At 45.2% G+C, this 25,679-nt stretch overlaps 2 protein-coding genes across 3 annotated transcripts in view; both read right to left on the minus strand.

Annotated features, from left to right (window-relative positions):
- Positions 1-7,193, minus strand: part of XPO4 (exportin 4) — a 91,685-nt gene extending 84,492 nt beyond the window's left edge. Inside the window, exon 1 of one of the 2 annotated variants that reach the window (XM_018056544.1) lies at positions 7,069-7,174. In XM_018056544.1, the coding sequence (XP_017912033.1) occupies positions 7,069-7,137 (69 nt within the window). In that variant the 5' untranslated portion in view covers positions 7,138-7,174. Of the gene's footprint in view, positions 1-7,068 lie in introns of both variants that reach the window. The other variant, XM_018056545.1, reaches the window with a different exon arrangement.
- Positions 18,491-25,679, minus strand: part of LATS2 (large tumor suppressor kinase 2) — a 34,530-nt gene continuing 27,341 nt past the window's right edge. Inside the window, exons 7-8 of the mRNA XM_018056548.1 lie at positions 24,620-24,726; positions 18,491-20,651 (exon numbers count right to left, since the gene is read on the minus strand). Of these exons, the coding sequence (XP_017912037.1) occupies positions 20,154-20,651; positions 24,620-24,726 (605 nt within the window). The 3' untranslated portion in view covers positions 18,491-20,153. The remainder of the gene's footprint in view (positions 20,652-24,619; positions 24,727-25,679) is intronic.

Raw genomic sequence — 25,679 nt, forward strand, 5'->3', positions numbered from 1 at the left:
AGTGCACAGCCCAGCCCGAAACACCAAGAGTGACAGGGCTGAGAAACCCTGCCCCAGGTGGATTTTCTCAGACTCAAGAATCAACAAGCGAACGACACAGCTCCAAGGACGAAGAGGCAATTCAGAATTCTCATCCATTACACAGAACTACTTCATTACCCAATATTCTGTCACAAGAACCTGAACCAACATGATTTGCTAAAAGGATATGTGACAGTGTCTTCTCTCTTATGATGTCTGTGTAAGAAAATCTGCTTGATACAGTTCATGATTCTACAGCAAGAAAAAGAATCAGAATAATAATCTAAAACAAATTAAAGATGGCTTCCCAGGCGGCTCAGTGGTAAAGAATCCACCTGCCAATACAGGAGACAAGGGTTCAATTCCTGGGTCGGGAAGATCCCCTGGAGAAGGAAATGGCAGCCCACTCCAGTACTCTTGCTTGGGAAATCCCATGGACAGAGGAGCCTGGCAGGAGTCACAAAGGAATCAGTATTTACAGACCAGATGATGAAACCAAAGAGATACAGTCACACTTTACACCCGAGCTGCCCAAAATAGTAGCCACTGCCCCCACACAACTGTTTTAAAGTAAAAAACTCAGTTCCTCCTTTGCACCAGCCATCTTTCAAGGGCTCAACAACCACCTGTGGTTACTGGCTACCTCACTGGAGAGTGCAGATATAGAGGCCACTTGAACAGAAGACACTTGAAGAAATTTAATTAATTCAGCAAATATTTACTAAGTGCTTCCTATGAGATTACCTAGAGTTACATGATTCCATGCAATGTTATTTGACAGATTAATGTACAAAATAACAGCTATCACTTCTAGAACACTTACTATGTACCAGGCACTGTATTAAACATGTTTCTTTTCAAGTAAATAAAACCACTTAATCTATATAGTAACTTCCTGGAAATAATATATTTTGCTATTTTGGAGATGAGGAAACAGACACAGAGGTTAAGTGACTTGCCAAGTGTCACACGTCTGGTCATGGGTGGAGCCAAGAAGAATCCAAACAGCTTGGCTCCAGAACCGCTATGTTTTCCTGCTGCTCAATTCCTAAGAGTCAGTACTTATGCTGCCTGGTCCAGCAATGGGTTGATTTTCTAACATCTTATCTATGTCACCATCATACTACTATTGCTTTCCAATTAGCTCTCTAATCCCTGCCACAAAGTCACAAAATATAGACAGACCAGCAGAAATGGGGTCAAGGAATTTTATATTTGGAATTTCTGAATTTCATAAAATAAATATATTTTATACTTTTATATGCTTATATTATGGACCAAAATAAAATTTCTACTAAGATAAAAACTCAGAAATTCTTAGCTTATACAAGCTGTTCAAGCTCCCCAGCCTCCCTCAAATACACATGCACTCTCTTTTACCGAAAGAATCATCTTGGCATTAAAAATTTTTTGGAAGAATATTAACATATCCCTCTTCCACCCTAGCTTTGTGCAGAGTCTCATCCTCTCTTTGCAGAACAACGTCAAAAGCCTCCTAACTGGTCTTCGGACTTAACCTCTTACTTCTCTCAGGACGATCTTCACACTGCTGTCACCCAGAGAAACCACAAAACTGACATGGATTACTGCAGGGCGACCTTAGATCACCCACCCTGCCTATCCCCCTGGGTCCATCTCCCCTCCCCATTTACTCATTCCCTTCCTTCAGCAAATATTACCGACCAAATATTAAGTGCAAATTAGGTTCCTAAGCTAATACATATTAGCATCCAGCCAATGAGACCAAAATTCATTCATTAATCACACAAACAAATGTAACCCAAGTGGTGCAGATGTATCTAAGTTCAGGACAGGTGAGTCTCACCTTTCTGGGAAGCTAAGGAGGGCATTCCTGAGACCTGAAGGATCAGGTGAGAGTGAGGAAAAGTCCTTCAGGCAGAGGGAGCAGGAACAAAATGCTCTCAGACAGAACCAAGGATGGGATGAGAGATGAAAAGATGGAGAGAGCTGCTGTGCAGATTCAGAGAAAAGCGACGGGAGACGGGTCCTCGGAAGCTGGAAAGATAGAAACTTATCCAGAATCTTACAAAGAGAAAATGTAGTCAAACTTCAAACCCAAGTACCCTGTTTGGAACCCTCCCCTACAACATATTTCCATCCACAAATTACAATCAAACGTCCACTCTGTGTTAGGCAATGTGCTAGATGCTTCAGACACAAGTCAGTCAATGATAAACAAAAACAAACAGAATCTGTGTTTCCCAGGAGCTCACAATCCAGCAGAGGAGTCAATCACATAATCGACAAGTAGCATAAAACTGGAGGTGTCATCAATGTTACTAAAGCAAACGGTGATGTGAGATGAGCGTTTAATCTAGTCCAGAGTGCTCAGGCTTGTTTCTGCCAAAGTAAACAATTACACTGAGATCTGAAAAGCCAAACATCCACCCGGTACAAGCGGGAGAAGGCTGTTCCAAGCCAGGGGCATACCTGCTTGGGAGGCTCAGGGAGGAGGGAGCTGATCCAATGTGATGGACAGGTGCCGGTCTATAGAGCCCCAGGAGAGCTTCCTGAGTGTGTGACCAGCTCTCTCCAAAGGGCCTCGACCTTAATGTGACACTCTGTGGTGGCCATCCTGAAATTCTTAACCATTTTATCCTTGAACCTGTATTTTGTAAGCAAACCCCAACAGGACAATGAGCATGCACAGGAGCAGTGAGGACAGGCACTCATGAACATGCCTCTAGGAGGCCCGGGGCACCCGGCCAAGGGGGCTGGAGTGGGAGCTGGGTCCAAGTGGCAGCAGCAGAAGGGCTCCACCAGCCTGCTGGTCCACCCCAGAGCCTGTCCCTAAGGTACCTGACAGATACGAAATGCTTCAGACTGAACCTAATGACAGGAACTCTGTCAAGACTTAAAACTTTTAAGAAAAAACATTCTGCAAGAATCATCAGCTCTAAATGTACTGCAACTTACACTTGTAAATAACTATTTTCAGTCCTCTGTATCCACAGATTCAACCAACTACAGATCAAAAATATTTAGAGGACAAAATTACAGAAAGTTCCAAAAAGCAAAACTTGAATTTGGGACTTCCCTGGCAGTTTAGTGGTTAAGACAGCATTTCCACTGCACAGGCTGAGGGTTCAATCCTGGTGGGAGAACTAGATCCCACAGTCTACAACTAAGACTTGGCAAAGCCAAATAAATATATATTTTTTTAAGGTCTCTTTTCTCCTGTTTCCCCAGCATGTACAACATCATGCCTAGCACATGTGTACTGAAGACACTGTGTAGAATGAGTGGCCAGAGATCGAATTTCAGAGCCAAACCATCTGTGTGACCACGGGCACAGAGTTAACATCTTTGAACCTCGGATTTTCTCATTTACAAAGTTTAAGAATAACTCTTCTCCCATCCACTTCACAGGGCTGATTTAAGAATCAAATAAAATGGTGGACTTCCCTGGTGGTCCAGAGGTTGAGAATCTGCCTGGCAATGCAGAAGACACGGGGTTCAATCCCTGATCCCAGAGGATCCCACATGCTGCGGAGCAACTAAGAGCGTGCTGCACAACTTCTGAGCCCGTGCCCTAGGGCCCGTGCTCCACAGGAGAAACCACCAGTTCACACAACTAGAGCAAGCCCACACACAACAACGAAGTCCCAGAGCAGCCAAAAATAGAGAATCAAATAAAATGGAAAGAACTGTTCTACAGCACTACATTTTGGCTAATGCTTTTAAAATGTTAACCAAATTCCACAATAAAAACCATGAAAACCAATCATGAACCCCTCTTATTAAAGTTGCATTTAGATTCATTAAAACCTACTCCAGTTTTAAAACAAATATAAAGTATCAATTAATGTATGTGTTCTCCATTATTTTATATTATCAGTGCGCACACTGATTAAGGACAATCACAATAAACTATGGAAAATTCTTAAAAGAGATGGGAATACCAGACCACCTGACCTGCCTCTTGAGAAATCTGTATGCAGGTCAGGAAGCAACAGTTAGAACTGGACATGGAACAACAGACTGGTTCCAAATCAGGAAAAGGAGTACATCAAGGCTGTATATTGTCACCCTGCTTATTTAACTTATATGCAGAGTACATCATGAGAAATACTGGGCTGGAAGAAGCACAAGCTGGAATCAAGACTGCCGGGAGAAATATCAATAACCTCAGATATGCGGATGACACCACTCTTATGGCAGAAAGCAATGAAGAACTAAAGAGCCTCTTGATGAAAGTGATAAAGGAGAGTGAAAAACTTGGCTTAAACCTCACAATTCAGAAAACGAAGATCATGGCATCCAGTCCCATCACTTCACGGCAAATAGATGGGGAAACGTGGAAACAGTGGCTGACTATTTTGGGGGGCTCCAAAATCACTGCAGATGGTGACTGCAGCCATGAAATTAAAAGACGCTTACTCCTTGGAAGGAAAGCTAGGACCAACCTAGACAGCATATTAAAAAGCAAAGACATTACTTTGTCGACAAAGGTCCGTCTAGTCAAGGCTATGGTTTCTCCAACAGTCATGTATGGATGTGAGAGTTGGACTATAAAGAAAGCTGAGCACCGAAGAATTGATGCTTTTGAAATGCAGTGCTGGAGAAGACTCTTGAGAGTCCCTTGGACTGCAAGGAGATCTAACCAGTCCATCCTGAAGGAGATCAGTCCTGAGTGTTCACTGGATGCTGAAGCTGAAACTCCAATACTTTGGCCACCTGATGAGAAGAGCTGACTCATTTGAAAAGACCCTGATGCTGGGAAAGATTGAGGGCAGGAGGAGAAGGGGACGACAGAGGATGAGATGGTTGGATGCATCACCGACTCAACGGAAATAAGTTTGGGTAGGCTCCAAGGGTTGGTGTTGGACAGGGAGGGCTGGCGTGCTGCAGTTCATGGGTCGCAGAGTCGGACGCAACTGAACTGAACTGAAAGAGGTTTGACAATCTTCAGTTAAGTTTCTCGTAAGTTAAGTCATGTCCAACTCTTTGTGACCCCAGGGACTTCAGCATGCCAGGTAACCCCAAATAATTAGTTCACCTGCTTTCTATTCCCACTACCCCAAAGGCTAAAAACCACGCACTGTAACAGATGAACCTGCATTGGATTTCCCACTCTACCACTTTCTTTGAAAATTAAGGTAAATTACTTAACATCTACATATTTCAGTCCCTTAGTCCATAAAATGAAAAGGAAAGTAACTACCTCACAGTTACTGATAATCAAATATGGTAATACATGTGAAGTGGCTGGCATAGTGCCTTCACACACAGTAAGCACTGGGTAAAATGTCAGTTGTCACTCTTAAGATGACTGCAGCTTCCATCTGGGAAACCATGCAGTCTCTGCTACGCATCCACACTGCCAAACAGTAAGTGGACTTTCCAAAAAGAAATTTTCTATTTTAATAACACTTTTTTCAATACTCTTCTCTGGAAAGATTTCAAGTATGTAAATAGAATCCAATACAACACACAGGAGAGGTGGTGAGGCAGAGCAGAAAGAGACCCAGCTTTAGAGGCACAAATGGGAATTGTACACCTAATTCAGCCACTAAGTAATTATGTAACCTGGCTACTTAAGCTCTCTCTCAACCTTGTAAAGGGGTTGCAAGTATGTAAAGCATCAAGACAGTGTCTGGCCGGTGATATGCACTCAATTTCTAGAATTTACTCGGACTCTTCTCCCCTACTCCCAAAGGTCCTACCAAGCACAAATACTAACCAGTACTGAGACCAACTATGAAGGACAACTATTCTATATTAATCGCCATGAGAACTAAAGCAGTGTTTGGCGGGGGGGGTCACATACTCCTTCTAAAGTCTAATGAAAACGGGGCCTCTACCTTATAGAAAATTCCCAGATATCTCAGGAAACGCTGTTAAGTCAGAGATTTTAGGAGCATGGTATTTAAGGGGAATAACAGCTAGTTTTTTTCTGGACTTAAGTTGCAAGAGTCTGAAAACGTTCCCTAAGTCATTTTTTGTGATAAAACGATTCACCTAACTTCGCTCATATTGCGGCAAGTAAATCCTGCTTTAATTAAACTTCTCAGCTTCATAAGCTAAATTTCATAAGCTACCCGGTGTTGGGTGTGAAAACAAAACTTGAGAAAAGGAACTACAAACTATATGAGAATTAGTTCAAATGTCTTAAAATGTGATGCCTGAACACGTAACTCAATCACCGAACCAAAAGGGGGGGGGGGAGGTGTACAAAGGTACCGAAGATTGCTGCATCCAATTCTTACGAAGGCTATTTGTCAATTCAAGGAATCAAGCCTCTAACTGCCAGAGAAATCTACAAACACGGAAGTCGTGGTTTACAAAAAGAAAACTGAGCCAGCAAATAGTTTACTGAGTAACTAAACATGGTTTATCCTTGCTTCTACTCTGAGTGGAATGCCTTACTCTTTGACTCGGCCTCACCTTCTCGAGTAGGTAATAACCTACTGACTAAATTGTTCTGTTCATTGTACTGCAGCAGAAAAAGTCCAGGAGAACTGCACACCAAACTCTCCACAACGCACGACCCGCACGGAGCTCGGTCCCAGACAAAGTTCTGCCCCAATGACCTTGGTCCTAGGATTCCCCTCCCTCCCTCCCGCCGTTCCTTCCTTGTGCGGCCGATTGAGGCTGCCCAGCCGCGGTCGCAGGTGGGAGAAAGCGCTCGGGGACCCAAAGGCACGAGAGAAACCACAGCTGCAGACGGCACCCGGGCCATGCCAGCCCTTCGCCGGCACCCGCTCTCGAGCGGCGCGCACAGCCCAGACCTAGCGCCCGCCTCCCCCCGACCCTGAGCGGAGGGTCGGGGCGCACGAAGCATTCCTTCGGCCCCACTCGGTGGCGCGGCTGGGGCGCCGCACAGCCAGGGAGCGGACAGCCCAGCCAGGGGCGCTAAGGCAGGAGCGCAGGCGGAGGAGAGTCCTGCGCCACGCCACCGCCGCCTGCTCCAGCCCTGGGCTCCCGGGAGGCCCCGGCCGGTCGCCAGTCCGGCGGGCGCCAAGGCCGAGCACGGCAGCGCCGCCAGAGACCGCGGGCGCGGGGCGCGGGGGCGCGGGCACTCACCATCAGAACTTTGGCCGCGTTCTCCAGCTGAGCGATCACTTCTGGGGGCCCCAGCGCCGCCGCCATCATGGTCTCTCTTCAATGACGCGCCATGCGGTGCATTTTGGGAGCGGGCGCCCGGCCGGCCAATCGCGAGATTCCTCGGGCTCGCGCGCTCCCGCCCGAGCCGTCGCGGCCGCCGACGTCGACGCGGGGTCGCGAGGTCAGGGCTGCGGGCCTGCGGGCCAGGGCTGTGGGCGCTCCCTCGGGGCTGGCCCGCCTGCTTGCTCGCTCGCTCGCCGCCGGTCCCGGGGGCGCCTCCAGCTCTGCCGTGTCCTCTGTGGACGCGTCGCTCCTGGGCAGGGCGGCTTCCGCCCTGCGAGAACGCGTGCTCCGCGCTCGCCTGCCCCCGTGCGGGCCGACTTCTGGCGGAGCCGGCGGGCAGGTCCGGCAAAGGGGCTCGGAGCCCAGCTTTCCCACGCGGGCCTGAGAGCCCCGTGTCCGCCCTCGCGCCAGCCCTCACTGTTGGAGACCAGGCTCTGTTCTAAGCGACACCTGCATACCTGCTACTAGCTTCCACCTCTTGGTGCCGGTCTGCTTTTTGAGGTACACAGAAAGTCAGTTTCGTTTCAGTGTAAGTTTCCTCTGTTGACAATTTCCTTTATTTCTTCTTCCAGTTGTAAATAAGCCATAGTTGCGAGGTTTTCCCTTTTCTATGTCCCTGCAACAGAATTGCATTGTTAGCTTCTTTGAGAAACGAGTTATTATATTTGGCATCTCTACAACATGAAGTTGAGGAAGTGAATTAACAAGGTTTTTATTGCTTAAGAAACAAAGAAAGTACCCCTTATTTCGTTACAAAAGGGTAAAGTGAGTGCAGTTAATGGCTTTTTAAAAATTGAGTGAAATTGGTTCACATAGTGCCTCACATGTAGAAGGCATTCAATAAATATTTCACTAAGTACAAATGTCTGGACTTAATGATTTTACGACTGCTCCATGGTGTGAAGCGATACATATTCATTAGAAACTATACTTCAAATCTTGATCTCTTCCTGGGCAGCATGTGCGGTCAGATACTCAAGTGGTGCACAATCAGGAAGATGAACAACTGATATCTTAGAAACACTCTGTTTTTCACTTTCAGTACCGTGTTCACTAAATTAAATGCGACAGTCAACACTTTATTATAAAACAGACTCGCTATTAGATGATTTTGCCCAGCTGGAGGCCAATATACCTGTTCTGACCACTTTTAATGTAGGTGAGGCTAACCTGTGAAGTTTGGTAGGTTAGATGTATTAAATGCATTTTCAGCTTATGATGTTTTCAACTTATGATGGGTTTATTGGGACTTAACTCCATCATAAGCCAAGGAAGATCTGTAAGATTTGCAAGATTACAAAGTGTCTCTACCTGCTACAAAGAGTTATTACTGCAGATCAAAGATACATCTTCAAACGTGTAGACAAATAAGTATTTTATGACATTAAATGTTTGAGGCATATAATGCTTCAGATTGTGCCCTGTGTTCCAGAGCATTTGTTTTGTGCAGCTACACAAGAACTTTGCATCGAGATGCTCTTTAAGAACGAAGAAGAAAAGGTATTTTATTAAACATCGACAGTAGCACTCTCCTGGGGTGGTTGGTGGGGCAAGGAGTAGTGTCCCTGCCTACCCACATAACGCTTCACATCCTTAAGAAGAAGAAAGTTGTCAGATTCCAATTTCACACTTGACACAAAAGAGAAATATTTACGGTTTAAGAATCTGCTCAAAATGTTCCTGGAATCAAGAACATTTCACAAATACTACATCCCCTATACTCTTAGGCTATGCCTTTAACACCTGTGGTGTCCTAGGCTCCAAAAGTGATTCAGTTCAGTTCAGTCACTCAGTCGTGCCTGACTCTTTGCGACCCCATGAATCACAGCACTTGAATATATTATATACGTTTCCTTGGAAACAGGTTTAGTTTGGGGGATTTGGGGTGGTTTTTTGGTCTTTGTGTATGTGTGTCAAGCCATAAACATCTTGTCAACACAAACATGCTGATTGAAATACCTTAGAGCAACAGTTCTCAGAGTGTAGGCTAGGGACACTTACTAAGCCCCAGAATACCAAGGAGTTCCCTAAGATCCTATCAGAGGATCTTGGTCAAAACTATTTTCAGATAGCTATAGTCCTATAGCCATGGATGGATGGCATCACCAATTCAATGGACATGAACTTGGGCAAACTCCAGGAGATAGTGAGGGACAGGGTGGCCTGGCATGCTGCAGTCCATGGGGTCACAAAGAGTCGGACATGACTGAGTGACTGAACAACAATAGTCCTTATCAGTAAACTACTTTGAATTGATTCAACTCCCCAGTCAAGACACAGATGAGCTAAATGGATTAAAAACATAGGATCCAACTATATGTTCCCTCTTACTACTTCTATTCAACATACTAATGGATGTCCTAGCCAAAGCAATTAGGCAAGATAAATAAAAGGCATCCAAATCAGAAAGGACGAATTATTATCTCTACACAGATGACATGATCTTATATAGAGAAAATCCTAAAGATTCCACAAAAGTCTGTTAGAACTAATCAAAGAATTTGGCAACGTTACAAAATATAAAATCAATTTTAAAATGTCAGTTGCATTTTTATATACTAAGAATGAGCCATCAGGAAAGGAAATTAAGAAAACAGTTTCAGGGAATTCCCTGATGGTCCCATGGTTAAGAACCCACCTTCCACTTCAGGGGACTCAGGTTCCATCCCTGGGGAACAAAGATCCCATGTGCCTCAGAGCAATTAAGCCCTTAACCCAGCAAGCTGCAACTACTGAGCCCGCATGCCACTACGGAGAGCCTGCATCCCACGTGCTGCAGCTAAGACCCAATGCAGCCAAATAAATATTTGTTTAAAAGAGAAATTTTATCCAAGTCAAAACTACAATGACGCCTTTTACAAGGAATATAGATAAATTATGCAACAGAGTGAGAGATTATTCTATTTTACTTGAGAGACTCAAGAACAAATCTCTTTTTTAAAAGGTGTTTCTAAACCCAAATTAAATGGCCACACTTAATAAAAATAATTCTATATCAACAAAGGACACCTGATCTAGAAAGTGTTAAGGGATCTTATGACCCAAAGTTCTGAAAACTTTGAAGGCAGCAGTATAGAACTGAATGTATTATGATATCAAATTTATAGAGCTTAATATATTTCTCCAGAAATAAAAACATAAGACCAAAAGGGAACTATGTCTTTAAAATATTTTTTTTTGTATAGAAAGTATATTTCTGCACATATGTGTGAAATGTTACTATTTGGAGTTCTTAAATACTTGATTAACATAGCACAGTTCTTATGTCTGTCAAAGTAACTGTAAACAGCAGTGCTTTATCCCTCCTGTTCTCACAACATATCATCTTGAAATTTACTTCTAAACCAGTTTAACCAAGTACAATATTCCATCTTCCTTATAAAGTTGAATGTTATAAGGCATCCACCCCATTAAAATTTTTGAGACTGGGATGAAGACCTCTTTTCCAGAGAGGTCTCTGGAATTCCCCTGACAACCCAGCAACCTAAAGGCATGAGTTGCATCAGATTTCCAAAGGCTTTACCCAAGCCCCCTGCTGCTGGGGACCACCTAAGGGGCTACTGTGCCATCCTAGCGCATGATGTCATGGTGTGGAAAGGCCACCAGAGGGTAGCGGCTTCCTCACCTGGAAAACGGAAATTGTAAATGCGTCAGGGGTAAGACTGGGAAGATGCCATGGAGAGGTGGCAGAGGGGTGCTGCAGTTTGTCAGGGTTCAGAGCCTGGAGCTCTGGCAGAGCAGAGGGCAGGGGTCCAGGCGGGGCACAGGGGAGCCTCAGCCTGGGACCAAGTTCCTCTCAAGCAGGCCTGATCAGGTTCTTCAAATGATAGCACAGGACTGACATTTCAAGATGTCCTCTGCGCATGGAGAAGAATCAGAGCCAAAGCTGTTGGCAGTGGACAGAGGACTGCCCAGCTGGGCTTCTGCTGTGAGTTCTTGGGAGTGGGGCCTGGAGGGGACCTCCCGTCCCAAGGACAGGGCTGGCTTGTCTGAGAATAGCAACTAGGACTCAGTTCCTGCCCCAGTCTCAGGGGCGCGAGCCCTGTGACCAGGAACTGACAGTGACACCTGCCTGGGTTCTGACAGAACAGAGGCTGGTAGAGGTGGTTCCTGATGGACGCCCTGGGAGTCCATCACTAGCCCCCAAAGATGATATGGGGGGTTGTCAGTAGAGCTCTGCTTTGTTCTGAATGTTTTAAGACAACAGGAAATTGGCAAAAGTGGGGCTTGATTTATAAATGTCCTGAAGCCGCTCCTGTCCCTGTTTGTGATGTTTGTCCTCTGACCTGTGGGCAGCCCTGGGCCTGCGCAGAGGTGTCCTACCATCCCTACCCAGCTGTCATCTCATTTTGAACCCTGAGGGCATCCTCCAACAAGATACGCAATGGCATTTGGATCCTCTAATCTGAATATTCTGGGCCATTATTGATGGCAACTTTGCCAAATGTTCCAAAATAATCTGATCCTTTTAAAGCCTCTAATAAGCTGGGCAAGAGGAAGACTCAGCAAAGATGATGTTTGTGCAGTGCAAACACCAGGCAGTCCAGAGCCGTGGCTTCTGACTTCTCGTTTTGTGTCTGTGTTTTCCTCACTCTTTATCCTCCTCCATTCTTCCTGGGAGGGTGGGCTGTGACTGCAGGGTCTTCTGGACTGTCCCTCTACCTGCCGGACCAAGCCCTGTGTCATCAGTGCAGACCTGATGCACCCAGCAGCCACAGGGGTGAGCGCCTGCCTCACAGATGCCCAGAGGAGAGCAGCCACTCCTCACCTGCCCACTCAGACAGCCCAGCCAGCAGCCTGCCCAGTGGGGCCTTCAATACTTGTTAAAAGCATGAAGGCTCTAAACAAGACTTCAAGAACCAACCTGCTTCTCTGGCAAATGCACCCACCAGGAAGAGTGTCCTCTGACACGTCTGGAGAGAAGGAACAGGGTATTTGGCAACTGCTGATTTGCCTGCTTTTTTGACAGCCTCAGCTAGCCTGGTCCCACTGTCCCCAAGACCAGTCGCCCCACTGCACCTGGCCTCTGCCCCGCAACTGCTGCCCTCCCCGCAGCAGCCTTCCTACCTCCTGCTGAGACTGCAGTCCTGTGCAGGCCTTCAACACAGCGCAAGCCCACACCCCCTCAAAGATGGCCCCGGGGGGCCCTGTCGGCTCTCCTGACTCAGGCCCTGCATGTTTACCTAAAAGGAAGAAAGGGTCCTGGGTCCTGGTTTAAGTAAAACTGTTCTTTTTGTAGCCTTAAAATAATTTTCTCTCCAAGTTCGATGAAAGTAATGACTATGGAACTTATTCACAGAATCAGCTAATTCCATCTGTTTTATAGTTTGTCCTACAAAAAAATCTGTGATAAATTTATGTAGAGACTCGGACTTCCCTAAAAATCCCGCCTGCTGCAACAGAGATCCGGCACAGCCAAATAAATAAATACTTTTTAAGAATTTCTGTAGAGACTCCTATGGCTTTTTAAACATTCAAGCTTCCACTTTAAGGATTTAATATGTGGCACGTGTTACTCAGTTATACACACTGAACACAATGCTGCCCAATGTATTTTTGACTCAATGTGTAGTGAACAAATAGTAGGTGCCCATAATGATTCAAGACCAGAGTAAGCCACACTATTCTGGGGTCCCTTGACAGTCTAGTTTTTAAATTGGGGGGAGGAGGGGAGAGGCAGGAGACATAGTGTAGATTTGCCTTAACAGAATAGAAATTTGCACAATATTTATCACTTTAAATGACTGAGTAGGTTCAACAGTACCTTCCTAGAATATAGAGATATAAAAAGAAAGAACACATTGCATGAATAAAAAGAAAGTCCTACTGTAGAGCACAGGGAACTACCTCCTGGAATAAACCATAATGGAGAAGAATATTATATATTCTATACAGTATTTTCGGAGAAGGCAATGGCACCCCACTCCAGTACTCTTGCCTGGAAAATCCCATGGACAGAGGAGCCTGGTAGGCTGCAGTCCATGGAGTCGCTGAGAGTTGGACACGACTCAGTGACTTCACTTTCACTTGTCACTTTCATACACTGGAGAAGGAAATGGCAGCCCACTCCAGTGTTCTTGCTTGGAGAATCCCAGGGACAGCAGAGCCTGGTGGGCTGCCGTCTGTGGGGTCACACAGAGTCGAACATGACTGAAGCCACTTAGCAGCAGCAGCAGCATACAGTATTTTAGTATTTTTATACATAGGGACCTCCCTAGTGGTCCAGTGATTAAGACCCTGCACTTCCACTGCAAGGGGAATTGGGTTCAATCCCTGATCGGGGAACTAAATATCCACAAGCCTTGTGGTGTGGCCCAAAAAAAGAAAAAAAAAAAAAAAAAGTATATGTGTAAGTCTCTTTGCCATACAGCAGAAATTAGCACAAAACTGTCAATCAACAAGACTTCAACTATAAAACGTGAAAGAAAAACAATGCAATTTGTGGGTGGTTTAATAAGAATTCCTCCCTACTTTCCTCTCCCTAGAAAGGACATTCTGTGAGTGCAGATCTTAAAGTGAGTGCAGATCTTACTTGCAAAAGCACATCACCAGCTCCCTCTGCTGTCTGTTGGTTGGACTTGGAACTCAGAGAATCTGTGGTACTTTCTGGACGAAAATACTGTACAGAATTCAGGATAAGTTAAGATTGGATTAGGCACGGGTGGGTCTATTCTGTATGTATTACATATTCCAGAGGAAAGGAAAGCAAGTCACCAAACATATTTGCAGAAGGGATTCCTACATATATATTCACTGTAATAGTGTCTGATTTTGCTTCAGCTGTGACCATGTAACCTCTTGCTGTGAAGACTTGCAACATTTACGTGTTTATTTAGTATAAATTACACAGTCCGAAGAGAAACATGCAAAGCAAATTGGCTTAAGACAATTCAGATGATCTCATGAAGTTATTTGTGGAAGATCAGAGCAGAGCAGCCAATGCCCACAGAGAGAGTTCTGAAGTCTCCGGGTGTGAACCCCACTGACCCAAACAGCTAAGCACCTCAACAGAAAATTCCCAAGCTGCTTGAGATGGCAACTGGGGCCACCTCTGCCTTGAACTGAAGCTTTCATCTTCAACTCATCAGCTCTTTAAGGTCAAAATTCTGGGGCGCCAGGGGCACGGGAACAGACAACTAATTAATTAGGAAAAAACCCTGCAGCTGTATTTAGGTTAATTTTATTTTCTTTTCCTGGCCTTAAAGTATTTTTCACTCCAAGTACTAAAGCCTTCTTGAAATCTCCAAGATGGAAAATGATTATAGAAATAGTGTGGTTCACTGGGGATAACATTTACATAGTTGTAGTAAGAAGGAAAGTTATGACCAACCTAGACAGCATATTAAAAAGCAGAGACATTGCTTTGCCAACAAAGGTCCATCTAATCAAGGCTATGGTTTTTCCAGTAGTCATGTATGGATGTGAGAGTTGGACCATAAAGAAAGCTGAGGGCCGAAGAATTGATGCTTTTGAACTGTGGCACTGGAAAAGACTCTTGAGAGTCTCTTGGACTGCAAGGAGATCCAACCAGTCCATCCTAAAGGAGATCAGTCCTGACTGTTAGCTGAAGCTCCAGTACTTTGGCTACCTGATGCGAAGAATTGACTCATTGGAAAAGACCCTGATGCTAGCAAAGATTGAAGGTGGGAGGAGAAGGGGACGACAGAGGATGAGATGGTTGGATGGCATCACCAACTCAATGGACATGAGTTTGGGTAAACTCCAGGAGTTGGTGATGGACAGGGAGGCCTGGCGTGCTGCAGTCCATGGGATCACAAAGAGGTGGACATGACTGAGCAACTGAACTGAACTGAACTGAGTAACATGCTATCAACTTTACCAAAAGTCTGACAATGTGTATCAGGAAGACGGGAGTGGGAAGGATAGGACTGGGAAGGGGGGAAGAGGGCTTAAAAGGAACTAAATTCTCATCTTCTGTAACAACAGGAAGTACATCATGCCAAGATGAAAAACTCAAAAAAGGTGCTGCTTTACAAGAATACAATCTGGATACGAGTCCTCTGTCAGATCTGTGCACAGATAATATTCACCCATTTTCGTAATGGTGACTTTTTTTATTATTTTGAAAAACATATTTGCTTTGTGAAAGTTGCTCAGCCGTGTCTGACTCTTTGCAACCCCAAAGACTATACAGTCCAAGGAATTCTCTAGGCTAGAATACTGGGGTGGGTAGCCTTTCCCTTCTCCAGATCTTCCCGATCCAGGAATCAAATCAGGGTCTCCTGCAAGGCATGCGGATTCTTTACCAACTAAGGTTATCAGAGAAGCCCTTATTTGCTTTACATAGCAGTAAAAATTATATTATACATCATGTGTATCTGGGCTCAGTCACTAAGTCATTCCAACTCTTTTATGACTCCTTGGACTGTATAGCCCCTCAGGCTCCTCCGTCCATGTAATTTTCCAGGCAAGAATATTGTAGTGGGTTGCCATCTCCTACTCCATGTAATGGTGACTTTTAAAGAGTGGAAAGTTTTAATTTTTATGAAGCCAAATGTATTTTCCTTTACTTTAGTGTTTTCAGTGTTCTATTCTATCCTATTCTTCCTCACGATGGTAAAGAAATTTTTCTGTTTTCATCTAGCTTTTTAGGTGAAGCCCTGTTGAAGTATTTTTCTGTATATTGAATTAATCATTGGCTTGTGTTTTCCATTGACTGTTTTTTTCCATTGACTGTTTTTTTATATCCTCTTCCCAAATCCAATCCCAAACTGTTCTCCAAGTACCCATCTCCTCTAAGTAGGGAAATTACCTCTTTCCAGCAAAGGTCGTCTCCCACACCCTCTGACCGAGGATCTGAGCGAGCAGCCCACCCCCCCGCAACCTGGGACACAGCTGTCCTTTGGGACCCCCAACAGCTCCCAGGAACCCCCTCTCTCCTCCCGTTTGTTGGATCCGTTTCTTGGAGCCTGTGTCTGCCTCCAGCTTTCTGGGAAAGTATATGGGAAGAAAATATTCTGAATTCTTGAATGTCTGAAATGTCTTTATTCTACCCTCATACTCAACTAATGACTTGTCTGGATTGAAAACAATTGTGTGCTCAGTCGCTCAATCATGTCCAACGCTTTGTGACTCCATGGGCTCTAGCCCACCAGGTTCCTCTGACTGTGGGATTTTCCACTGGAGAGGGTTGCTATTTCCTCCTTTTCACACAATTTGAAGGCCTTGTTCCGTCATCCTCTAGTGTTGAGAATTGGTGTTACCTTCAAAGCCATTGATTCTTTTTTGGGGGTTCTGATTCTTGATCCTTTGTATATGAACTGTTTTCTATAAGATATTTTATTTCTCTTTTCTCTTTGTTCCAAACATTCTTGAATTTTCTGATGACGTACATTTATTTGTATGGGTCTATTTTTACCCATTAGTTCTGTGCACTTCAGTTCAATTCAGTTGCTCAGTCGTGTCCAACTCTTTGCGACCCCATAAATTGCAGCACGCCAGGCCTCCCTGTCCATCACCAACTCCTGGAGTTCACCCAAACTCATGTCCAGCTAGTCGGTGATGCCACCCAACCATCTCATCCTCTGTCGTCCCCTTCTGCTCCTGCCCCCAATCCCTCCCAGCATCAGTCTTTTCCAATGAGTCAACTCTTCGCATGAGGTGGCCAAAATATTGGAATTTCAGCTTTACCATCAGTCCTTCCAAAGAACACCCAGGACTAATCTCCTTTAGAATTGACTGGTTGGATCTCCTTGCACAGGTCCTTTCAATCTAAAAATATACCCATGGGACTTCCCAGAGATCCAGTGCTCCCAATGCAGGAGGCCTGGGTTCAATCCCTGGTCGGGGAACTAGATCCCACGTACCACAACTAAGAGCTCACATGCCATGACTAAAAAGATTCCACACACCGCAACTGAGACCCCAGCACAGCCAAAAAAAAAAAAAGTCCATTAGTCATATAATGGAATTGCCAGAAAAAATAACACAGAAGACATCAGCGAGGCTGGGGATCAGGAGATGGCAAGAGATAGACAGAGACTCTTTCCCAGGCGGTCCAGTTGTCAAGACTCTGGCTTCTACTGCAGTGGGGCACAGGGAGGCAGGCTTCTCTCAGTCCTGTATCTACAAGCTACTATGATCCTTTCAAAGACACTAGTCACCAGCTTCAGAAGGCCAGAAACTGGTGATTTTAGGAGGGTCCGTGTTTGGAGCAGCAAGCAGGAAAGGCGAAGTGTGAGATGCTGCTGACTGGAAGGCAGTGCTGGACTCTGGATGGTCAGAGGACCTGCTTCTTCACTGCCCAAGTGTGAATGACACAGGAGAAAAAGATGAAGCCCAACTGCTCACACTAGTCCCCTGATTCTGCCAGATGTCAGTGCAAGGATTAATGCAGAGCCAGAGGACCCTTCTCAGACCCCAGCTGTCCAACATGGATCCTGGCTACATGTGGCAATGAGCTTGAGACATGGGGCTGGTGTGACTGAGGAAGTGAGCTGTGAATCTTCATTAGGTAAAACTGAAATTGAAACCCACTTCAACACAGACTTTTCTTCTAAAACTCCTGGACATTGTATACAAAACAGAAGACCTTGAAAGGAAATTTGGGCCTCAGGACTACACAGCACTAAGTTCTCTTTGCCTCCATGTTCCAGATTTGGAGCTGAAGCCCGCAACCTGGAAATGTCAAAAAGCCCAACTCCCTGGCACTCCCGCCAAAGGAGAGGGGCAAATGGGCAATAACTGCTCCACTCCAGCCAGTCAGACCAGAAAACTCTGCACCCCCCATGCCAAAGTCCCTGCTGGGGTGCTGCGATCTCCATGCCACTTGGCTGGTGATGCCTCCCCAACATGGGAGCCTAAGAGGAAAGCTGGGCCCACATAAGTGGAACCCTGTCTCCACAAGGACAGGGTCTGAGATGGCCTGGTGGAGTGGGGACTGCCCAGTGGTGACCACATGACTGCACCTTTCAAAAGAACAATTCAGAATCAAATGTTGACAGCTTCTGGAGCTCTTAATACCATTGACCATTCTGAAGCAAAGGTAGGGTGTTATCCTTGTACTGTCAGTGTGACTGTCTTGAGCAGGGCAATCAGCTCCCACTCAAGATCTATCTGACAGCCCACCGACCCCACTCAGCAATCTAATGCCAAACACCCGTCACCACCTTCAGGAAGAAAAGAAAGCTGATCGCAGAACCGCACCCGGACTTGGACCCTGTGCTGTGACCTGAAACCCAATCTCCAAATCCCAGACCAAACCAAGACAAGAGCTCTTCTCCCTTGCAATGGCAGCCCCCGCTGTGTTTGAATCATGGGGAAAGCACACGAGACAAACAAGAACTTACAAATTTCAATAAAATTTGACACCTAGGGATTTGGATTCAAACTTTTAATAATAAATTGTGCCAGTAGAAGCTTTTCAAAGGCAATGATATATCAATAAATAATAGTTAAATTGAGTTCCTGAGAAAGAACCTACCACATGAAGGCTGTAAGAGTGTAAATAACAACACGGCGTTACTGCAAAACTAGAGAAACACTGACAGTCACGACACAGCACAGCAGACTCAGAACCTGCCACTCATACACATGTAAACCAGTACACAGGAATCTTCTTCTTCAGTTTAGACATGTGAGTGTTGCTGCCTAGAGATACACTAAGTAATGGATACGTTATGCTGAAAACCTCAAGGAAAAATATGTGAATATAACAAAAAATATGATGCATCAGGTTTTTAAAAAGCAAAAAAGAAATTTAACTTTTTATTCAAATATAAATCACTTTAAATAGGAATCATACTAATTTGAAATAGGAATATTTTGTGTGTTTATCTATATAGTTATATATACATCTATACTCCTAAGAAAATATGTATGGCTTAATTATCTTTTTTTTCCCCTCCAACATCACTCTGAATAGTCCTTGCTGTTTCACAAAGATTAGAAAAATGTGCTTTTAAAACTGAGTTTAGTTGGATCCTTCAAAGCACACTAAAAGCACTGCAGAGAGAACTCTGCACAGGTCTGCAGGGTGGGGCTCTGGCTCCCTGTGTCGGCTGGGCCACAGGACAGCATCCCGACTGGCAAGAGAGACAGAGATCCATGGCTAACTTACTTTTTTTGGCAGAGCTAAGTGAATCCCTTTTGATGTACACAAGTTTAGTGTAGGACAAATGTCTTTGCCCCCTCAAAGAATCCAAGCACACCCACAACACATACAGTCACATCATCTCTCAGAAACACGTGCATTTCTGCAATGAGAGAGGAGGGGGGTGCAGTCACAGCGAGGAAGTCACTCACGACGCGGCATCAGCACTGTCCAGAACGACTCATCCAAAGACACTCAGTAAAAACGTATTCACAGAACCTGCTGTGAATGGCAAGACACGGTCACGTTATATTAATAATAGCAAAACCCTGTTCATGCTCTCTCCATACCTGATGTCTGAAGTCACACCCGCATGATCAACTGCTCACACTTTCTATGATGCTATAATATGCAAAAAGCGAACAGAACAAAACAACAAAAGCAGCTCTTAACATATATCACAATTTTGAAATGTGGGAAAAATATAAAACAAAAACCATTGTGTGAATAAAATGGTATCAGTAACATCAGGACAGTGTGTTTTTTTTTTTAACATTATTGCACAGAGTTTTCTTATCACATGTTCTTCAATCTTTATGTCTTTCCCTAATGTGAGTAAGTGCTGTGGATAAAATACAAATGTAGAAAATAACAGCAGCATGATTTGTCAAAATTAATCCCTATAATTTAATAAGAAAAATGGCTATAAACAAAATAAGTGCTCTTTCTACTGTATTGATTTAAAAAATATTGTTTTAATGTCGTGAAGGTCCTCAAAGCTAATTCCAGGCTGCGCTGACACCTCCTGCCATCCACCAGAACCTGGAGATGCAGACCTCAGAGGTGAGTCCTCTTTCAGAAGTTTTTCCGCTTTGGTTTTGGGTGCAGGCTAGACTTTGAGGGGCAACCGGCCAACTGACCTGACGGGCTGACCTCCCCGTCCACCAGTCTACACGTACACGGGCTGGCAGCCCCCGGCCTGCGCCCCCAGGGCCGGACCCACTGAAGCCAGCTGCTCAGCCTCGGTCACGGGTTCAGCCACTGCAGGCTTGGGGCACCGGAACGGGTGGCCATTGTCATCGAAGAACCTCCGGAAGGTGAACTCGTAAAAGGCATGCTCCGGGTGCCGGCTGCCCGCAGGGCCCAGCGCGTCCCAGGCTTTGGAGCTGTCCTCACTGCCGTCCTGCCAGGGGCCCTCCTCATCCACTGGGTCAAAGTTGGATGTGTCCATGGGGTGGCTGATAGTAGGCACATAGGGGGCCGGCTGCCTCCGGATGTCGCTGGAGAAGTCGATGGCGCCCAGGAACGGGTGGGCCTTCAGATCATCGGCCCCGTTGCGGCCTAACCGGTGCTCAGCTGCACAGCACAGCTTGGCGATGAGGTCCCGGGCCTCAGGGCTCAGCTCCACCTGTGCAGGGATGTGCAGCGTGCTCTCCCAGTTAATCACCTGCAGGGACAACACACCCAGTGTTCCTTCCTCCTCACTCTTGAGGCTAAAGAGGGCCTTTATGGGACAGGGTGTTAAAGAACACGATTGTTTCTCAACATCACTAATCATTAGGGGAATGCAAATCAAAACCACAATAAGGTATCATCTCACACAAGTCAGAATGACCATCATCAAAAAGCCAACAAATAATAAAGGGTGAAGAGGGTGTGTGGAGAAAAGGGAACTCCCTACATTGTTGGTGGAGATATAAACTGGTGCACCACTCTGGAGAACAGTATGCTGCTGCTGCTGCTGCTAAGTTGCTTCAGTCGCGTCCAACTCTGTGTGACCCCATAGACGGCAGCCCACCAGGCTCCGCCATCCCTGGAATTCTCCAGGCAAGAACACTGGAGTGGGTTGCCATTTCCTTCTCCAGTCCATGAAAGTGAAAAGTGAAAGTGAAGTCGCTCAGTTGTGTCCGACTCTTGGCAACCCCATGGACTGCAGCCTACCAGGCTCCTCCATCCATGGGATTTTCCCGGCAAGAGTACTGGAGTGGGGTACCATTGCCTTCTCCAGGAGAACAGTACAGAGGTTCCTTAAAAAACTAAAATTAGAGTTAGCATATGACCAAGCACTCACTCCTGGGCATAAATACAGACAAAACTCTAATTTAAAAAGATACATGCACCCCTGTGTTTATAGCAGCACTATTTAAAATAGCCAAGAAGCAAACTAAATGTCCATCAACAGAGGAACTGATAAAAAATGTAGTCTATATATACAATGGAATCCTACTCAGCAATAAAAAAGAACAAAATAATGCCATTTGCAGCAACATAGATGAACTTAAGAGACTGTCACAGTAAGAGAACTAGGAAGACAAATACCATATATATAGCTTATAGTGGCATCTAAAATACAAAATGAACTTATTTACAAAACAGAAATAGACTCACACACATAGAAAACAAAGTTATGGTTAGCAAAGGGGAGAGGGAGGGAAGGAGGAACAAATTAGAGGACTATGAGATTAACAGATACACAATACTATACATAAAACAGATAACAATGGCTGACTGGATAGCATAGAGAATTATATTCAATATCACACAATCACCTATAATGGAAAAGAATCTGTTAATATAATCTGCACCACTTTGCTCTACACTTGAAACTAATACTGTAAATCAATTATACTTCAATAAAAATAACTTTAATTTAAAGAAGATTTTGATAGTTTCACAATAGGAGAACCAAACAGACGTAGGAGGATCTGAGGCAGCTACAAATGGCCAGTGTGGTTTCAGCAGGAGCCCACAGTCTGAGGCACAGGGTAAGGGAGCCACCCCCAGACAGCAGTGATCAACAACACAAACCAGCCATCCGGATGCTCTGCTAAGGGCTTATTTGCTCCTGGAGTGAGAACAAAGTAAGGCCAATGTAACTGGGAGTTGTGCGGAGGTGCAAGGGCTGGTGTGGACTTCCCCAGTGGCCTATCAATAAAGAATCTGACTGCAATGCAGGAGACTCAGGTCTGATCCCTGGGTTGGGAAGATCCCCTGGAGGAGGACATGGCAACCCACTCCAGTATTCCTTCCTGGGAAATCCCATAAACAGAGGAGCCTGGTGGGCTACAGTCCGTGGGGTCACAAAGGGTCAGACACAACAGTGCACATGCACAACACAGATATAAAACTCAAAAGAAAAAAAACATAAAGTAAAAATCTTCATGAGGGACATCCCTGGTGGTCCAGTGGCTAAGACTGTACTCCCAATGGAGGGGGCCCAGGTTCAATCCCTGGTGAGGAAACTAAATCCCACATGCTGTAACTGAGACCCAATGCAGCAAATAAAATAAATAAAATATATATATTAAAAAAAAAATCTTCGTGACATTCAATTTGACAATGACCTCCTGGATATGATACCTAAAAGCACAGGCAATAAAAGAAAAAAACACATAAAAGTCTTCATCAAAATTTAAAACTTTTGTACATCAAAGGACCCTATCAACAGAGTGAAAAGACAAACTTATGGAAAGGGAGAATTTATTTGTAAAGTATACATCTGATAAGGAATTAATAAGCAGAATACATAAAAAACTACAACTCAACAACAAAAACCCAAACAACCTAATTAAAAAAGGGCAAAGGATTTGAATAGACATTTCTCCAAAGAAGGTATCTACATATGCCCACATATGAAAAGAAATTCAACATCATTTGAACATCAGGGAAATGCAAATCAAAATCACAATGCAACTGATACCACCTCACACCCACTAGGATAGCTACTATTAAAACTAATCATAATAAATGCTGGCTAGGATATGGAGAAATAGGAGCTTCAGTATTCTGCTGGTGGGAATGTAAAATGGTGCAGTCATATGGAAACAGTATGGAGGTTCCTCAAGAAGTTTCAACACACAATGATCCTATGACCCAGCAATTCCACTCCTGGGTATATATCCAAAGGAACTGAATGCTGGGAGCAAACAGATATTTACATACATACTTATGTGCAGAGCAGCGCTACTCACAAGAGCCCAAAAGGTGGAAACAACCAAAACGTTAACTGCCAGACGATGGATAAAGAAAATGGAATGTTATTTGCATACAGTGGAGTATTTATTATTCAATATTACATACAATATAGCAGTATTTAGCCTTAGAAAGGAAGGACATTCTGACACAGGCTGATGAAGTCAGTCAGTCACAAAAGGAAAAATACTATATGATTCCACTTATATGAAGTCCCGGCTGCTGCTGCTAAGTCACTTCAGTTATGTCTGACTCTGTGTGACCCCACAGACGGCAGACCACCAGGCTCCCCCGTCCCTGGGATTCTCCAGGCAAGAACACTGGAGTGGGGTGCCATTTCCTTCTCCAATGTATGAAAGTGAAAAGTGAAAGTGAAGTCACTCAGTCTTGTCCGACTCTTAGCGACCCCATGGACTGTAGCCTACCAGGCTCCTCCATCCATGGGATTTTCCAGGCAAGAGTACTGGAGTGGGGTGCCATTGCCTTCTCCATATGAAGTCCCTAATAATAGGCAATTCATAGAGACAGAAAGTAGAAGAGTGGTTACAGGAGCAAAGGGGAGGGAAAGATGGAATTATCATTTAGTGGGTGAAGTTCTGCTTGGGATGGTGAAAATGGCTGGAAATAAGTAGTAGTGAATGTACTTAATGCCACTGATTGTACTATAAAGTGTAGTTAAAATGGTAAAATTCATCACAATTTTAATGGGTGGTTATCATGCTGGCAAATTACTAACTGGAAAAAAATTAGTAACTATTTCATCAATTCAATTAGGATATAGATAATACCAAGTTCCAATTTCATTTTTACTGGAAAGAAACAGGGCCTTAACTGAGGATTTTTTCAAAAGGCCATCATAGTAACTATTACTAACATTTCCAGGTCTACCACGGACTCAGGTGTGTGAATACGTCCTAGAATAGTCAGTGTTACAAGAGCACTATTCTGAGACGTTTCAAAGGTTTCATCAGATTCTCTACTCAATCTTTCTTAAGAAATGAAATTAATCGCTTCCGAGAGTAAAAGGCCACCACTCTAAAATTGACTATTGAGTATTATTACTTGACAGGATTAGTTGAAACACTGCAAATGTGCGTTTAAGTGGCTGGGCCCGCAGCTCTTTTATTATGCCGAGAGTACAGACATAACGTCCAAACCAACCAACTCGTCTCCTCAAGGCCATGCGGTTCAGACCGGGCTCTGCCCGCCAGCCCAGATGTGCGGCCACGGTGCCTCCCTCGCGTTCAGGTTCACACGTAACATCAGAGCTCAGCTCTGACCTTGGGCCTTGACTCACTCAAATTAAAAAACCTAACAGGAAGTAACAAAAATACCTGAAAACTCCTCACTTCATACAGCTGACATTCCTGCACTACCAAGAACAAAAGGCCTAGTGTCAGCCAGAGACCCCAGGGCTCCTCAGAGGCCCGCGCGCCCCATTACCTTCAACTGGGTCTCCGTGGGCGTCGGCGCCAGGAACGGCGGCTGCCCCACCAGCATCTCGAAGAGAATCACGCCGACACTCCACCAGTCGCAGAGCTGGGTGTAACCTGAAAGACAGCGGGGCTCAGGCCACAGCCGCGCCGCGGCCTCAGACGCGCTGAGAGCGTGGCTCTGGTCACCGAGAAAGCGCCCCACAGCACAGGCGGGGAAGAGCTGCCGGGCGGGCGTCACCGGCTCGCGCGTAACGCCCGGCCTCCCGCCTGCGCGGCGCACGCGTGACGTCACTGCTTCCTGCACAGGGGCCCGGAACAGAGCGCTGGAAAAATGCTGCCGAAGGTCACAGTCTCCACGTGGCAGGAGTGTGGGCACGAGTGTTTTCTGATTTTACAGCATTTATGATAAACACAGGATCCTCTTATAATAACATCTTTTAAATTTAAAAAGTTACTGTTATTGTTAATAACAGTACTAAACCAGGAATTTAAGTTTGTAAAGGACACAGACACAAATTAACATCGTAGAAACTAGGGACTTCCCCAGCGGTCTGGTGGTTAGGGCTGTGCGCCTGGCACAGGCTGAACCCCTAGTCAAGAGAGCTAAGATTACACAGGCTGCGATGTGGCCAAAAAAAAAAAAAAATGTAGAAACTAAAAAGCACAAACGCTGTGACCGGAGGTCAGGTGAGGCCAGTGCCGAGGCTCCCTGGGGAGCTTTTGGGACAAGAGGGAAAGAAACTGTGGCAAAGGTAATGGCTGCCTCTGCCCTGCCCCTTGTGGGCACGGAGGGAGCCAGGCTCCTCACCCCTTGCAGGACGGCCTTGTAGGGGTTTCAGAGAAGGCTGATCTTTCATTCTGTCCCACATCCCAGTCCGAGCCCCGCTCTGGTCTCACTGTCACCGAATTCTTGCTAAGTGTGACCTGCGGCCCCTATCTGCCAGGCCCTGGAGGCTCTGCTGGGCTGCTGCCCATGAGAGGGTTGAAGGAGACCAGTGAACCTCCTTGCAGACCAGCACCCACCCCCACTTTGAAAGGACAGAGAAGGCGGCCTGTACTGGGCAGTG

This window comes from Capra hircus, chromosome 12 (genome assembly GCF_001704415.2).
Source record: "Capra hircus breed San Clemente chromosome 12, ASM170441v1, whole genome shotgun sequence".
Classification (NCBI taxonomy): Eukaryota; Metazoa; Chordata; class Mammalia; order Artiodactyla; family Bovidae; genus Capra; species Capra hircus.